This window comes from Sprattus sprattus (genome assembly GCF_963457725.1).
Source record: "Sprattus sprattus genome assembly, chromosome: 7".
NCBI classification, from domain to species: Eukaryota; Metazoa; Chordata; class Actinopteri; order Clupeiformes; family Clupeidae; genus Sprattus; species Sprattus sprattus.
The window spans coordinates 442,501-458,643 of NC_137926.1; the positions used below are offsets into that span (position 1 = coordinate 442,501).

The window sequence follows — 16,143 nt, forward strand, 5'->3', positions numbered from 1 at the left end:
ACACACTCACACACACATATACACACACACACACTCACACACATGCCTTTCACACACACACACACACACACACACTCACACACACATATACACACACACACACACACATACACACACAAAAACTTCACACCACACTACACACACAAATGACAAAGAGTACATGCTGGATGTCCCAGCAAATCACAACAGAGATGGTGACAGGGCCATCAAACCACACTTCGGATAACAAACTCCACAAATAACTCCTCTTGTGTGTGTGTGTGTCTGTCTGAACACCACAGTACTGACAGCTCTGAGCCATCAGGATTGATGGTGATAAGATAATAGCATCAATCTTGGACAAATAACTTAATGACTTTTGGGAGCTTCAAGACACTCATTAAATACCTTCATCAGTTAGCATTTCTCCAAGAGTTCATTTGATTGCTTTTACTTAAGTGACATGTTCTTAAGTGTACCCTGAAAGATTTCCTCTTTGACATAACAGCTAAGATGTCCCTTGTAAGACGATTAAGTGATGTTCCTTAAAAAATGTATTGTACTGATATAATTATTACGAACTACATACAATGCAAGTCAAGCAATAGGTAAACCAGACTTCTAGAAAGATGAAATTATGAAATGAAAGAAACAGTTGTTTAAAATATCATATCAGTAGACCCTACCTCTTCATCCTTAATTCCCATCTTCCAGCGCACATGCAAATACAAAAAGGAAGAAGTGGTTTCTTATGTCCCTGGGTCCCAGCTATGAGGCAGCGTTCATCAGTCTCTCTCCAGAGCGGCTGCTAGTCAGAGTGGACCAGACACACACACAAAGCCTCGCCAAGAAATAGAGAGATAGAGAAGGCAGAACAGACCCACACACATTCACTTCCCTGCCCAGCTGAGTGCTTTCCTGGCCTCTCCCACCATTTCCCCCTTCTCTGTGTGTGTGTGTGTGTGTGTGTGTGTGTGTGTGTGTGAGTGTGTGCTCTCACACACTTACCTCACAATGTTGTCTGCTGTCTTGTTTCCGCTCTAAACGCCTTTTCCCCCTTTCTGCTTACCTCCCTCTTTCCCTCTCTCTCTTGCTCTGTCCCTCTCTCTCTCCCTCTGTCCCTCTCTAGGCACTCCCCCTTCTTCTACAATACCTCTCTTCTCCCCCCCCACCAACTCTCTTCCCCCCCTCCAACTCTCCCCCCCCTCCGAGTCACATTCCTTCACTACACTCAGTGCAGTCTATGATGTCATGGACTGAGGGGTGTGGCTAAAAAAAGGGAGTGTGCTCTCTCTGTCCCTCTCTCTCCCTATCTCTCTCCTTTTTTTCCTGTCTCTTTCTCTCCCTCTCTCCCTCTCTCCCCCTCTCTCTCTCTCTTTCTCTCTTCTCTCCCTTTAGGCCCATTCACACAATAAGCCCCTCTGTCTAGCCGGGCCCCTAGCCCCCCGTCTCTCCTTCCCTACTCCAGGCCCGAGGAGGGGGAGGAGGGTCTCCATACGCTGGGAGCCCCTCACACACTCCATGCTGAGGGAGACGGCAGCCCAGCCTCACGCCCCTCACAAAGGCATGCAGTAGGGAGCCAAGGGGGCAGGGGGAGGGGGGTGAGAAGAGGGAGGGGAATGGAAGAAGTAAAAAAAATGGGGGAGGGTGAAAGAGAGAAGGTAGAGAGGAGGGAAGAAACGAAAGAGTTATAAAGATGTGATAGGAGGGAGACTATAGAGGAGAGGAAGATGAGAGAAGGATAGAGAGGAAGAGAAGACGGGAGAAAGAGAGGAGGAGAGGAGAGGAAGAGAAGAGGAGAGGGTTAGAGAGGAGGAGAGGAGAGGAAGATAAGAGAGGAGAAAGAGAGAGGAGGAGAGGAGAGGAAGAGAAGCGGGGAGAAAGTAAGAGAGGAGGAGAGGAAGAGGAAGAGAAGATGGGAGAAAGAGAGAGGAGAGGAGAGGAGAGGAAGAGAGGAGAGGAGAAGGTTAGAGAGGAGGAGAGGAAGAGAAGACGGGAGAAAGAGAGAGGAGGAGAGGAGAGGAAGAGAGGAGAGGAGAGGAGAAGGTTAGAGAGGAGGAGAGGAGAAGGTTAGAGAGGAGGAGAGGAAGAGAAGACGGGAGAAAGAGAGAGGAGGAGAGGAGAGGAAGTGAAGAGGGGAGAAAGTAAGAGAGGAGGAAAGGAAGAGGAAGAGAAGATGGGAGAAAGATAGAGGAGGAGAGGAAGAGAAGAGGAGAAGGTTAGAGAGGAGGAGACGAAGAGGCGGAGAAGAGGAGAAGGTTAGGGAGGAGGAGAGGAAGAGAAGAGGGGGGAGGTAAGAGAAGAGGAGAGGAAGAGGAAGAGAAGATAAGAGAGCAGAGGGAAGACAGGGAGAGGGGAGAGGGTTAGTGAGGAGGAGACGGGAGGAAGAGAATAGGGGGGAGGTAAGAGAGGAGAGGGAAGACAGGGAGAGGAGAGAGGTGGCAAGGGAGGTAAATGAGGCTAGGGAAATGTGTACTCATCATCACTTCATGGGAGTCTTTGGTACATCTGATATGAAGGGGTGGAAAGGATTCCCTTTGCCTGTGTGTGAGTGTGTACCGCATATAGGTGTTTGTGAGGTGTTCTCACGCCTGAACATCTTCTTTAATCAGAGACTCAATCAGTCAGAGTACGTGTGTGTGTGTGTGTGTGTGTGTGGGAGTGTGTGTGTGTGTGTGTGTGTTTCGCACACTGTCTCACACAAACCAAATGTCCTTGCGGCACAAACCAGAAGCCTATTTTGGGCAGAGAGGACAGCCCCACTGCTGCATACAAATGGCCAATCTCAATTCAGCCGTTGACAATGGATCGCCATTAAGCCAGTCTGAGTTTTATTAAGTGGCACTTCTGTGCGGCCAGTGTGTTCTCTTGAAGGACATCACTGCAGGGAGATCTCACTGTGTGTGTGTGTGTCTGTGTGTGTGTGTGTGTGTGTGTGTGTGTGTGTGTGTGTGTGTGTGTGTGTGTGTGTTCTCTTGAAGGACATCACTCCAGGGAGATCTCACCAGCTCATTGGCCTTTTCCAGCGCTTCCTTGACTGGGGGAGTCATAATCCCAGGGGGCAAATGTTTTGCTGTTAAGTGGTTATTAAACGTGTGTACATATGTATACAAACAGCTGTGTACTCAACTCTTTGAATCGTAGCTGATAAAGCTACAGATTAGCAAAGCAGCGTACCAGAGAAAAACATATGCTCTCAATCTTTCGCACCGCAGCTATCAAATGACTACTACTACTACCACTACAACTACAGTACTACTGTTACTACAACTACTACTACAACTACTACAACTACAGTACTACTGTTACTACTGCTACAACTACAACTACTACAACTACTACCACTACTACTACTACTTCTACTACTACAACCACTACAACTACTACTACAACTACTACCACTACAACTACTAATGTTACTACTGCTACAACTACTGCTACAACTACTACTGCCACTGCTGCTCCTGCTACTGCTACTGCTACTGCTACTTCATGTACCATACAATAGTTTATAATGAGCTCGCATTATATTTGGCTGGCATTATACTTGACTGAATACTACATACATGCATCTAACTGGCCGCTGCTAAGGGAGTGTAAGCACTTCTGCAGAACAATGCATACAATGTGCAGTGTGAGGGTTAGGGTTAGTGTGAGGTATAAGAGGTAAGGCGCATTCCGTCCGTGCAGAGGATGTTGATTTGAAGAATTTAGGGTGGGGTGATATCCTGAGTGAGTGAGTGAGTGTGTGTGTGTGTGTGTGTTTGTGTGTGTGTGTGTGTGGTTGTGTGTGGGGTGATATCCTGAGTGAGTGAGTGAGTGTGTGTGTGTGTGTGTGTGTATGTGTGTGTGTGAGTGTGTGTGTGTGTGTGTGTGTGTGTGTGTGTGTGTGTGTGTGTGTGTATGTGTGTGTGTGTGTGTGTGTGTGTGTGTGTGTGTGGGGTGATATCCTGAGTGAGTGAGTGAGTGAGTGTGTGTGAGTGTGTGTGTGTGTGTGTGTGTGTGAGTGTGTGTGTGTGTGAGTGTTTGAGTGTGTGTGTGTGTGTGTGTGTGTGTGTGTGTGTGTGTGTGTGTGTGTGTGTGTGTGTGTGTGTGTGTGTGTGGTGTGTGTGTGTGTGTGTGTGGTGTGTGTGTGTGTGTGTGTGTTTGTGTGTGTGTGTGTGTGTGTGTGTGTGTGTGTGTGGTGTGTGTGTGTGTGGTGTGTGTGTGTGTGTGTGTGTGTGTGTGTGTGTATGTGTGTGTGTTTGTGTGTGTGTGTGGTGTGTGTTTGTGTGTGTGTGTGTGTGTGTGTGTGTGTGTGTGTGTGTGTGTGTGTGTGTGTGTGTGTGTGTGTGTGGGGTGATATCCTGAGTGCGCTCCTCCCTGCAAGAGGCGACTCCTGCCTCAGCCCTTTCATGGCAGGCCCAGCATAGCTCACACACGTCAAGAGTCCCTCTGCAGAGTGTGTGTGTGTGTGTGTGTGTGTGTGTGTCTGCAGAGGGCTCTGCATTGAGTTTAGTAGGGTATGAAAGTGGATCATGCACACTCAAGGGGAAAGACCCCAGTACTAGGGGAACCGCTTTCACAGGCTACTGCATACAGTGGCAGCGTCTTCTCTTCAGGAATGGCACTTGAACACACACACACACACACACACACACACACACACACACACACACACACACACACACACACACACACACACACACACACACACACACACACACACACACACACACACACACACACACACACACACACTCACTCACTCACTTGAACAGATCCCTTCAGCTTTTGGCTTTCACACATAAAATATGCAGGGCCAGTGGAAGCTCAGTTCCAAGTACAACAAGTTTCTGGTCAACCATGGCCTACTGCTGCAGAGAGTGAAAGGTATCATTACAGGCATGTGTGTGTGTGTGTGTGTGTGTGTGTGTGTGTGTGTGTGTGTGTGTGTGTGTGTGTGTGTGTGTGTGTGTGTGTGTGTGTGTGTGTGTGTGTGTGTGTGTGTGTGTGTGTGTGTGTGTGTGTGTGTGTGTGTGTGTGTGTGTGTGTTTGTTTCTGGTCAACCATGGCCTACTGCTGTAGAGAGTGAAAGGTATCATTACAGGCATGGACAGGTGTCCAATTAGAGCACAGCCTAATCTCTCTTAAACCACAGCACAGCCAGGGCAGGACAGCTTCATTAGTCCTTCATAGCAGTGTGATGGCTTCATTAGTCCTATATAACTACATGACTGCTTCATTAGTCCTACATAGCAACATAACAGCTTCATTAGTCCTACATAGCAACATAACAGCTTCATTAGTCCTACATAGCAACATGATGGCTTCATTAGTCCTTCATAGCAACATAACAGCTTCATTAGTCCTACATAGCAACATAACAGCTTCATTAGTCCTACATAGCAACATGATGGCTTCATTAGTCCTTCATAGCAACATAACAGCTTCATTAGTCCTACATAGCAACATAACAGCTTCATTAGTCCTACATAGCAACATGATGGCTTCATTAGTCCTATATAACTACATGATGGCTTCATCAGTCCTACATAGCAGGATGACGGATACAAGGGCAGTGCATACCATGAAAACACAATCTCTATTTGTAATTCAGTATCTGTAGGTGAATGAGAGAAGTGAGGCAATGCTCACATCAAGAGGGCACCACAATGACACAAGACAACAGCAGTCGAACAAGATAGAGAGAGAACGAGAGAGAGAGAGAGAAGGAAAGATGGGAAGACTAGCCATATAAAAGAAACAGAGAGAGACAGAGAAAGAGAGAGAGAGAGAAGGATAGAAAGAGAGAGAGAGTGAGGGAAAGATGGGAAGACTAGCCATATAAAATAAACAGAGAGAGACAGAGAAAGAGAGAGAGAGAGAAGGATAGAAAGAGAGAGAGAGTGAGGGAAAGATGGGAAGACTAGCCATATAAAATAAACAGAGAGAGACAGAGAAAGAGAGAGAGAGAGAGAGAGAGATAGAGAAGGAGAGAGAGAGAGAGAGCGAGCGAGAGAGAGCAGCCTTGCCATAACTGGGCCAGTGAGACTGATCAATACCTAGTGATCAGGCCCAGAAGGGAACATCACGCGGCTCACTGATGTAGGCCAGAGGAGAGAGAGAGAGAGAAGGAGAGAGAGAGAGAGAGAGAGAGAGAGAGAGAGGGAGAGAGGGTCGATGACTCTCAGTCACACACAACACCGTCTAGTCGTGAGGGCGGAAATCAGTGAAAGACATGTAGAGCATCTTCACCTAATAACTACATGCTGTTCCTGAGTTTGACTTTCATGGAGAGTTACAAACATTTACAATACTAAAGATCAAATGGATAATAACTGGATATCAAGGAAACATGAATGAGAATCCCTTAGAAAACCAGTGCTAATGTAATAAGCTAACCCTAACCCTAACCCTATCCCAGCCAGATGTACTGAGTTCAAACTACTTGCTTACAGAAATATGTGAGATGAATACCGAGAGACAAGCATACATCTGGGTTAGTAAATGAACAAGAAATTGAAAATGTTCTCTTTTTTTCATACAACCAGTGCTAGGACAAGCTTGATGGATTTGACTACCCCTCTGGCTCTGGACAACGGTCTGTTTTTAGCAAACCTATCAGTCAGACGCCTAACACAGAGGACAGAGGAAGGAGGAGAAGACGCAGCTGACACAGAGGACAGAGGAAGGAGGAGAAGACGCAGCTGACAGTTTGTCCGTGGCCTCTCAGACTGCACTCAGTGCAATCTCCAATCTGACAGAGCAGGGAGGGGGTTAGGTGAAGGTGGGGGTGAGGGTTGGTGAAGGTGGGGGTCATCTGGTCAGCTGTTTCTGATACCCTAACAGCATGACGCCCCATTGGGCAGTGGATGAGCGAAGGGGTGGGGGGTACATGAGCATTGTGGACGGCCCCAGGCTGTGCATGACCAGGGACTGACACGAGTGCCTCCGAAATAGATAACCAATTAAGGAGGAGGGGGGGGGGGGCTCATCTTACCCTTCCTGATCGGCCATGTGCAGAGACACAGCCATGTCAGATGGTGCCGTGCCTGATAACAGGAGACTGCTGACTGATGTTAGTCCAACATGGATGTGTGAGGTAAAGCCACAGGTAGGGGGAGTGGAATGGGACATCTACACAGATACACATGTAGGGGGAGTGGAATGGGTCATCTACCCTGATACACAGGTAGGGGGAGTGGAATGGGACATCTCCACACAGGTAGGGGAGTGGAATGGGACATCTACACAGACACTTAGGTAGGGGGAGTGGAATGGGACATCTCCACACAGGTAGGGGGGTGGAATGGGACATCTCCACACATGTAGGGGGAGTGGAATGGGACATCTCCACACATGTAGGGGGAGTGGAATGGGACATCTCCACACATGTAGGGGGAGTGGAATGGGACATCTCCACACATGTAGGGGGAGTGGAATGGGACATCTACACACATGTAGGGGGAGTGGAATGGGACATCTACACTGACAAGATAGAGAGCAAGGCAGCACTCAATAGTCAGGTGCCCTTAATATCGGGAGACGAGGATCAAGAATTAGACAACACTACATAAGAGAAGGCAGGTATGACACACACAGATAGCCCATCACTGTCCCTAAGGCTGCTTGACGTGACAGTGCATCCCTGTCTTTAAATACCATTAAGCTGCCAGGCTTATGTGGAGTCCAAGTCCTTCCTGGTCGGTGAAGACAGAATTACACCAGATTACAGGGGTCATGGACCACACTCTGTGACCCTAACCCTATAGGATAACTGGTCCAAACACACTGTGACTGACCACCCACAGTACGGCCTTCAGTATAACTGATCCATGTCTATCTCCATGGCAACACCATCCCATGGCACCATGATCAACATTAGAACGTGCTAGACATCAAATGCTAAAAACTCAATCATACTATTATGGCAAAAAGTCACATGAGCAAAAAGAAAATAATAGCTAAGAGATATTTTTGTGTTCAAATGTTTACAGAATGTTTTATTAATGATGATTTACACTGCTCTAAATGTACTGCGCTTTAAGCAGGTCAGATACTGTATGTGCTCAAGTGTTAGACTGCGTCCTAGATGGCAGCACTAATGAAGTCAGTAGGCTGTGGGGTGCAGATATCACCTTGAGTACATGATGACATCATAACAACTGACTGCAGGGCAGAATCAATCAGTAAACCTCAGGACTTCATGATGGATCTGTCCCTGACAGCATCTGACTGCTGATCCTGTTCTGGCCCTGTTCCCACCCTGTTCTGGCCCTGTTCCCACCCTGTTCTGGCCCTGTTCCCACCCTGTTCCCACCCTGTTCTGGCCCTGTTCCCACCCTGTTCTATCCCTGTTCTGGCCCTGTTCTGGCCCTGTTCTGGCCCTGTTCTGGCCCTGATCTAGTCCTGTTCTGGCCCTGTTCTGGCCTGGTCTGGTCCTGTTCTAGCCCTGTTCTGGTCCTGTTCTGGCCCTGTTCCCACCCTGTTCTGGCCCTGTTCCCACCCTGTTCTGGCCCTGTTCCCACCCTGTTCCCACCCTGTTCTGGCCCTGTTCCCACCCTGTTCTATCCCTGTTCTGGCCCTGTTCTGGCCCTGTTCTGGCCCTGTTCTGGCCCTGATCTAGTCCTGTTCTGGCCCTGTTCTGGCCTGGTCTGGTCCTGTTCTAGTCCTGTTCTGGTCCTGTTCCGGCCTATGCCCTTTCCAGAATCGGCCTTTATCTGAGGTGCGTTTGTTTAATGTTCTCTTCGTCTGCCTTGCGGGGACATTCTTTTCTGTCCTTGCAAAATAGTCCTGGAACTCGTGGCTAACCTGCTTTCTCTGTCCCCTGGGGAAGAGGGAAATGGAGCACATCTCGACTGATCTAAATTTGGAGACATGGCTGTTGACGTTAGGACTCAGTAGCGAGCCCGGATTTCTGCCGATGTTTCGCAGAAACTTATATGTCTTTGTATGTTACCTCTCAGCAAAATACAGTTACTGCTAACAACACACTGAAAATAGAAATTGGATTTTGCTACGTATTTTAAAGAGTTGGTTGTTTCCCAAACAGCTGTTTGTCAAACAGTTTAATATTTAAAAATGAATTAATTTAATGCAACAAATAAAAGCTTTTAGAAAGATTATTTAAATAAACACACACATCTGCACACACACATCTGGACTAAGAACAGATGGCAGATGGCACAGTTTACGGCAGGGTTAACCCAATGTGGAAGTGCAGGTTAAGATGTAATAAAGGAACAGTAATAAAGCTTTCACAGTTTATGCCATAGTAAGATCAAATTATTCTTCCCAACATAATTAAACAGGGCTTCAGCTCATCTCCAAATGTGCATAAAGATCTCCTCTTACCCGTGAGCTTTTCTCCATGGACAGACAGAGAGCCTGCCAGGGTGGCGTGTACTTCAGCATCTCAGCTCACTCCTCTCAGCTCCCCGCCTGCCACCACACTATGTTATATCCCATCAAACACTCCTTGCGCATTCTTCCGCGGCGTGCCTGTTATCTCCTCTAATTAATGCTATCAGACAACGAGTGCCTCCTCAGCACGGACACAAACAAAGGCACTGCCACACCAGGAGGGACCGCATTCCTCTAAAGCACTCCTCCTCGCAGGAGCAGCCTCTGAGGCAGCAGCAGCTCCAGCAGTAGAGGCAGCAGAGAGCGCAGCATAGAGTCATTCTCAGGAGCCCTGTGATCCCAAAATGAGCTTAGTATCAAAGGCAATTATATGGCTCTCTAGTTCTCTGGTAGAGGGTAGGTTGCGAGCCAATAGTTGCCTAGGAACCCTGCATAACCCCCTGGCCTGGGAATGTGTTCTGTCAGGTCCACCTAAGAAGTCCAGGTGAGTGGGAGGGCCCACAGACAAGATTAAAGGTTAAAGGTCAGAAGGCTGAGGGCCCGGACAGGTCATGTTCAGCTGTGGGATGACTGACCTCATCTCTGCTTGTTTATGTGGACAAATTGAGTGAAGAGGAACTGGAGAAGAGTGTAGAAGACTCAGTCAGCAGACAAAGTATATACAGAATACACTATATACTGTATATATAGAAAACTAAGTAAGTTCTATACTTCTATACTTGGGAAATTGTAGTGTTTTCAAATGTCTCTTTGCAGTACACGATTCTGGCAAAAGGTTGTTGATATTTGAGCTCAACAGCCAATCAAACAACGCTCCCCTTTCTTCCGTGCTCCAGAGGCAATGCTGGACTTGTTCACGGCTCGGTCCACACAGACAGCAGTAAAAGGGGAATAAACTGTTCCTTTCCATTTCAGATCATTCTGTTTCTGCTTCCTTGCATAATTCATTAAGCTTGCAGCATCTGTGCTGTTTCAGGCGGCTCGTCCACACAGGTGTAAATATACACATACACACACACACATACACACACACACACACACACACACACTCTGCTCTCCGGTGGGTCCCTTAAACAATCACCAATTAGAGGGGGAAACATGCATAACGGAAGACAAGAGCGAACGGAAGACAAGAACGAACGGAAGACAAGAGCGATTGTTTTGGATGCAAGAAAATATCCTGCTATTCACACTCTCCAGGCCGAGCTGTGGCTCTTACAGGAGCATCCTGTCCTGGTGCTCCTGGTGCGTCCATCTGGAGAGCAATACAAGTAGTGTGTGTGTGTGTGTGTGTGTGTGTGTGTGTGTGTGTGTGTGTGTGTGTGTGTGTGTGTGTGTGTGTTTGTGTGTGTGTGTGTGTGTGTGTGTGCTGTGGGCTCATATAAACGGCGCATATAAATGGCTGTGCTGCTACCTGTTAGCACTCCATAAAGCATGCAGAGAACAGAGAGTGAGGGAGGAAACAGCTGATTTGTTTACCTTCCCTGCACACTAACCCTAACCCTTCCCTGCACAATGCAAAGGGTCAGCAAATGGAAGGAAGCACTTCTTTCCGTATCTATGAGCACGCCCACAACAGTACCCAAACAAGAGGTGTGTGTGTGAGTGTGTGTGTGTGTGTACCCAAACAAGAGGCCCTACCACCTGCTTCGACACGTGCAAGTCACCGAGTCACCATGACCAGCACCACTCACCATGAACAGCACTGAGTCACCGTGACAACCACCGCTCACCATGACAACCACCACTCACCATGACAACCACCGCTCACCATGACAACCACCACTCACCATAACCACTCACCATGACAACCACTGCTCACCATGACAACCTCCGCTCACCATAACCAACACCGCTCACCGTGGCGACACTGGTCACCATGACCAACACTGGTCACCGTGGCGACACTGGTCACCATAACCAACACTGGTCACCGTCGCCGTCACTGTCTTTTCTCTTCACGCTCCTCACCAAATTCACCAATTCAGATCTAGAACGGAGATATTTCCTTTGGTTCCTCTCTTTGAGCATCCCATGTTACCATGACAACAAAATGACCTACAGGAATTCAGAAAGCCATTGCACTTCCTTGACTTCTGTGCCTTGCTAATGCTAATAACTGATGCAAACAAATGACTACACAAGTGAAGCTGCCTAACATGAACTAAAAAATCAGAATTCTCAGAGAGAAAGGCACTGTGTAATGTTCCTGTGGCTACATGACATACAGTGTCAGAGAGGGACAGAGAACCACTCATACATTTGACAAGCCAGTGAATAGAGCCACTAAAAATAGGAACTCCACCAGCCTGAGGCTTTTTGGCTCCACTGACGTCTGCTTGGTGTCCCGTGCTTTTAAGTCTACTGGTCCTCATACTAGTCCCCTGCAAATGCAGTCACATATTCTTACTTTCATACAGTCCCCTGCAAATGCATCACATATTCTTACTTTCATACTAGTGCCCTGCAAATGCAGTCACATATTCTTCTTACTTTCATACTTTTATACTAGTCCCCTGCAAATGCAATCAAATGCAATATTCTTCACAAATGAAAGCCTTTTCAATCCCTTTAAACACTCTGGTGTCTGGTTAGAGTTTGGGTTAGATGTAACCCTAGAAGAACACTAAGAGACTGTGATGTGCAAACACACACAGATGTAGTTATGGTGTCTGTGGAACAGAAACACTTATACAAGTTGCAATGTGTAACATTCATCACTCCCCCTCACCCATAGTACCAGGGTTAGAATTACATTAGCAATGAATGTCAAAGACAATGACACAAAAATGTACTTACATTTACAAACTTACAAAATGTACTTACATTTACAAACTTACAAAATGTACTTACATTTACAAACTCATTACAAACAACAATTGCTCCACAAAAAAAACATTGTTCAGTGCCATGCAAGTTGCATACAAATTCAAAGTTATGGTATACTTGCAAACAAATGGTCTTTCAAACTACTCCATTAGTAGCCAGCTGTGGAATCATCAGAACTGAAAAAGGCCATCATCTAAATCATAATAGCCAGGTAACATGTAGCTTCAATGCATCCCACCTACCGTAAAGCAAGAGAGAATCATCCAAAAAGCTATCATTTTGCTGTTATTTCCCCACCACTACAGCAGCTTTCTTGCGATCACGTTGTGTGTGTGTTTGTGTGTGTCTGGATGCTGCCAGTGCACATGGCGATGTGGGTCTCTCTCCCCTTCCATTCAAGAAGCCAAAAAAAGGCTCAGTGCCTTTGAGACGAGGGAGAGAAAGGTCTCTGCAGAGAATTCTAAAGATGAAATCCACAACCCGAAAAAGTTAGCGTTTGAGTGCACTTCACAAAATGCCCTCAAACGTAGGCCTAATGTCTGCATGCTTTTATGGGCAATGATCAGATTTGAAACTTTAAGGGCCTTAACTGAACTGACAACACTAAAGGAAAAGTAAAAGAAAAAAGCTTTTGTCTCATTCTCAATCTCATTTTGCCTAGGGTTAGCTAGCCCTAGAGTAATTCATAACAATGTTTTGTGATTCAGGTCTGAAACCCAGCTTTAACAGCAGGTTATTGGAAAAAATATATTCAGTTTCTCATCCTAAATGAACGCAAACAGACATGAAGTGCAGACCTATCTGCGTAAGCTACCTGCTCTGCACCAAACTGCACATTTATGGCTATGCTGCCTTTAGCAGTTTTGGCCTGTGGAGGTTAAATACCACCATACTGCCGTGATGTTTCCTGTAGGAGGCCACGGAGGGCGTAGTTTCCTTTTAAAGTCATGTTGTTTCACAGACGGAGGAGGCCTGTTCGGCTTGTGCGTAATGCTCCTGGAAATGTCTTTGCACGACCAGACTATCTTCCAAGTGGAGGAAGAGACATAACGTTTATAGAAAGCAGGATGACAAAAATATTTCATTTTCCAAACCCACATTATCCGTTATTTATAAACACACACTTGTGGTGTAAATTAATTGATGAAGTAATGCACAATTTATTTCCAATAAACACATGTTGCATTCCTGACCGTATCAATCATGTTGCATTCCTGACCGTATCAATCATGTTGCATTCCTGACCGTTTCAATCATGTTGCATTCCTGACCCTATCAATTAATCTTTCCTCTACAGCAGCCCAAGACATGACTGAGTACATCCAGCCCAACCTGCACCAGAGAGCCCTCCCTGCACCAGAGAGCCCTACCTGCACCAGGGAGCCCTCCCTGCACCAGAGAGCCCTCCCTGCACCAGAGAGCCCTACCTGCACCAGAGAGCCCAACCTGCACCAGAGAGCCCTACCTGCACCAGAGAGCCCAGAGAGCCCAACCTGCACCAGAGAGCCCAACCTGCACCAGAGAGCCCAACCTGCACCAGAGAGCCCAACCTGCACCAGAGAGCCCAACCTGCATCAGAGAGCCCAGAGAGCCCTTCCTGCACCAGAGAGCCCTTCCTGCACCAGAGAGCCCTTCCTGCACCAGAGAGCCCTACCTGCACCAGAGAGTCCAACCTGCACCAGAGAGCCCTACCTGCACCAGAGAGCCCAGAGAGCCCTACCTGTCCCAGAGAGCCCTACCTGCACCAGAGGGCCCTACCTGTACCAGAGAGCCCTACCTGCACCAGAGAGCCCTACCTGCACCAGAGAGCCCAGAGAGCCCATCCTGCACCAGAGAGCCCTACCTGCACCAGAGAGCCCATCCTGCACCAGAAAGCCCAGAGAGCCCTCCCTGCACCAGAGAGCCCTACCTGCACCAGAGAGCCCAACCTGCACCAGAGAGCCCTACCTGCACCAGAGAGCCCAGAGAGCCCAACCTGCACCAGAGAGCCCAACCTGCACCAGAGAGCCCAACCTGCACCAGAGAGCCCAACCTGCACCAGAGAGCCCAACCTGCATCAGAGAGCCCAGAGAGCCCTTCCTGCACCAGAGAGCCCTTCCTGCACCAGAGAGCCCTTCCTGCACCAGAGAGCCCTACCTGCACCAGAGAGTCCAACCTGCACCAGAGAGCCCTACCTGCACCAGAGAGCCCAGAGAGCCCTACCTGTCCCAGAGAGCCCTACCTGCACCAGAGGGCCCTACCTGCACCAGAGAGCCCAGAGAGCCCATCCTGCACCAGAGAGCCCTACCTGCACCAGAGAGCCCAGAGAGCCCTACCTGCACCAGAGAGCCCTACCTGCACCAGAGAGCCCAGAGAGCCCATCCTGCACCAGAAAGCCCAGAGAGCCCTACCTGCACCAGAGAGCCCTACCTGCACCAGAGAGCCCAACCTGCACCAGAGAGCCCTACCTGTGTGACAGTGAGAGACTGATGGCGGATGGCCATCTGGCACTGTCCCTTTGGCAATGTCCCTTTGGCACTGTCAGCAGCATCGCTTGGCAACTTCTGATTTCAACTCTCGCCAATGACCTCTCATCTCCATGCCATTGCACACACACTTCTTAAGAACAGAAGAAGTGTGTTGTATTTTCACAACCCAATTTGCCTTTATTGGTCATGTGGGTATGAGGAGTGGGTATGGGCACTGTGGGGGCAGTGGGTATGGGGAGTGGGTATGGGGAGTGTGGGTATGGGGAGTGGGAGTGGGTATGGGGAGTGGGTATGGGGAGTGTTTTAGTAGTGTTCTTATAGCTGAGAAATGCAGCTGTGCATAAGCAGCCTTTTAAGTGCCCAGGGATAACTCTCCCAGCGGATTATTTACAGCTCGCTGGCCGCACCTAGAACATTCCGGCATTCTAAGTTCATCATGCACCAGGAATTTGATAAGGGGGGTGGGCAGTGCACCTCTCCATTGGGATGTGAGCCTGTTTCTCCATCCCAAGACCAGGCACTGCATGGCAAAGGCCTGAGAAGCACGCCCATATTTAGCCCAGGCCTTGGTCCATCCCTCATCCTTCTGTTGCAACGCCGTGCCAACTCACCTATGTGATTACAAATATTATCACGATTATTATTATGAATATACTAAACATTGATGTGTGCTTAAACTACCATGACTGTATGGTGTAAAAACAGATCACACAGTCAACTTCACACTGGCCACGGACTCAGGGAAATGCACACGTGTGCAGGTAGGCAGTGGCAGTCTGGGTTGAGAGCTGGGATATAATAAATGTTAGCAATAATTCAATATTATTTAGGTTACAATTTTGTTGAATGTTTAGCCTTAATTGACAAGACTTATTTTGTTCCTGAAAGTGATCTGTTTACCCACGTCACTTCACCATTTGTAAATCTTCATTTATGCTTGCAACTTGCCTTATTGTCCGTACAGGTTTGACTGTCAAGGAACGTCCTTGCTGTGAAACCCAAAGCTCACACATAGTATGCAAGATGCAAAAGGTCAAAAAGATATGTGTTTTGGTCCGATTGGCCTCCTGATATGGGGGGCAATTGTTGCATAAGCAACAGAACACAAAGTGCACATGAAACGTCCATGCGTGTTTACTTAGACTGGGTTCTAGAGTTATAGCGTGTTCTAGGGTTCTAGCTTGTTCTAGGGTTCTAGCGTGTTGTAGAGTTCTAGCGTGTTCTAGGGTTCTATATGTTCTAGGGTTCTAGCGTGTTGTAGAGTTATAGCGTGTTCTAGGGTTCTATATGTTCTAGGGTTAAGGTTAGGGACTAGATTGCCCCATTAATCTGACCTGTTCTACTCAATAGATTTCAGGATAAGACCATGGCAGCACATAACTTTCTCACAATAATGAAAGACATTTAAAAGACAGCAATAAAAATGATCCAAAAAACCCACTTGCCAAGTAACCAGCATTCTTATCAACTCCCCAAAACACACATCTTATTGTGGCTGTCAAGTGCTTGGGAGGTTGCTCAA

General features: G+C 47.7%; 1 protein-coding gene across 2 annotated transcripts in view; it reads right to left on the reverse strand.

Annotated features, from left to right (window-relative positions):
- Positions 1-16,143, reverse strand: part of palm2akap2 (PALM2 and AKAP2 fusion) — a 103,920-nt gene that overhangs the window by 20,303 nt on the left and 67,474 nt on the right. The window contains exon 1 of one of the 2 annotated variants that reach the window (XM_080842160.1): positions 666-770. The exons of the other annotated variant lie outside the window; for it this stretch is intronic. Within the exon in view, the coding sequence (XP_080698286.1) occupies positions 666-686 (21 nt within the window). The 5' untranslated portion in view covers positions 687-770. Of the gene's footprint in view, positions 1-665; positions 771-16,143 lie in introns of those variants that run through there. 2 annotated transcript variants of the gene reach the window in all.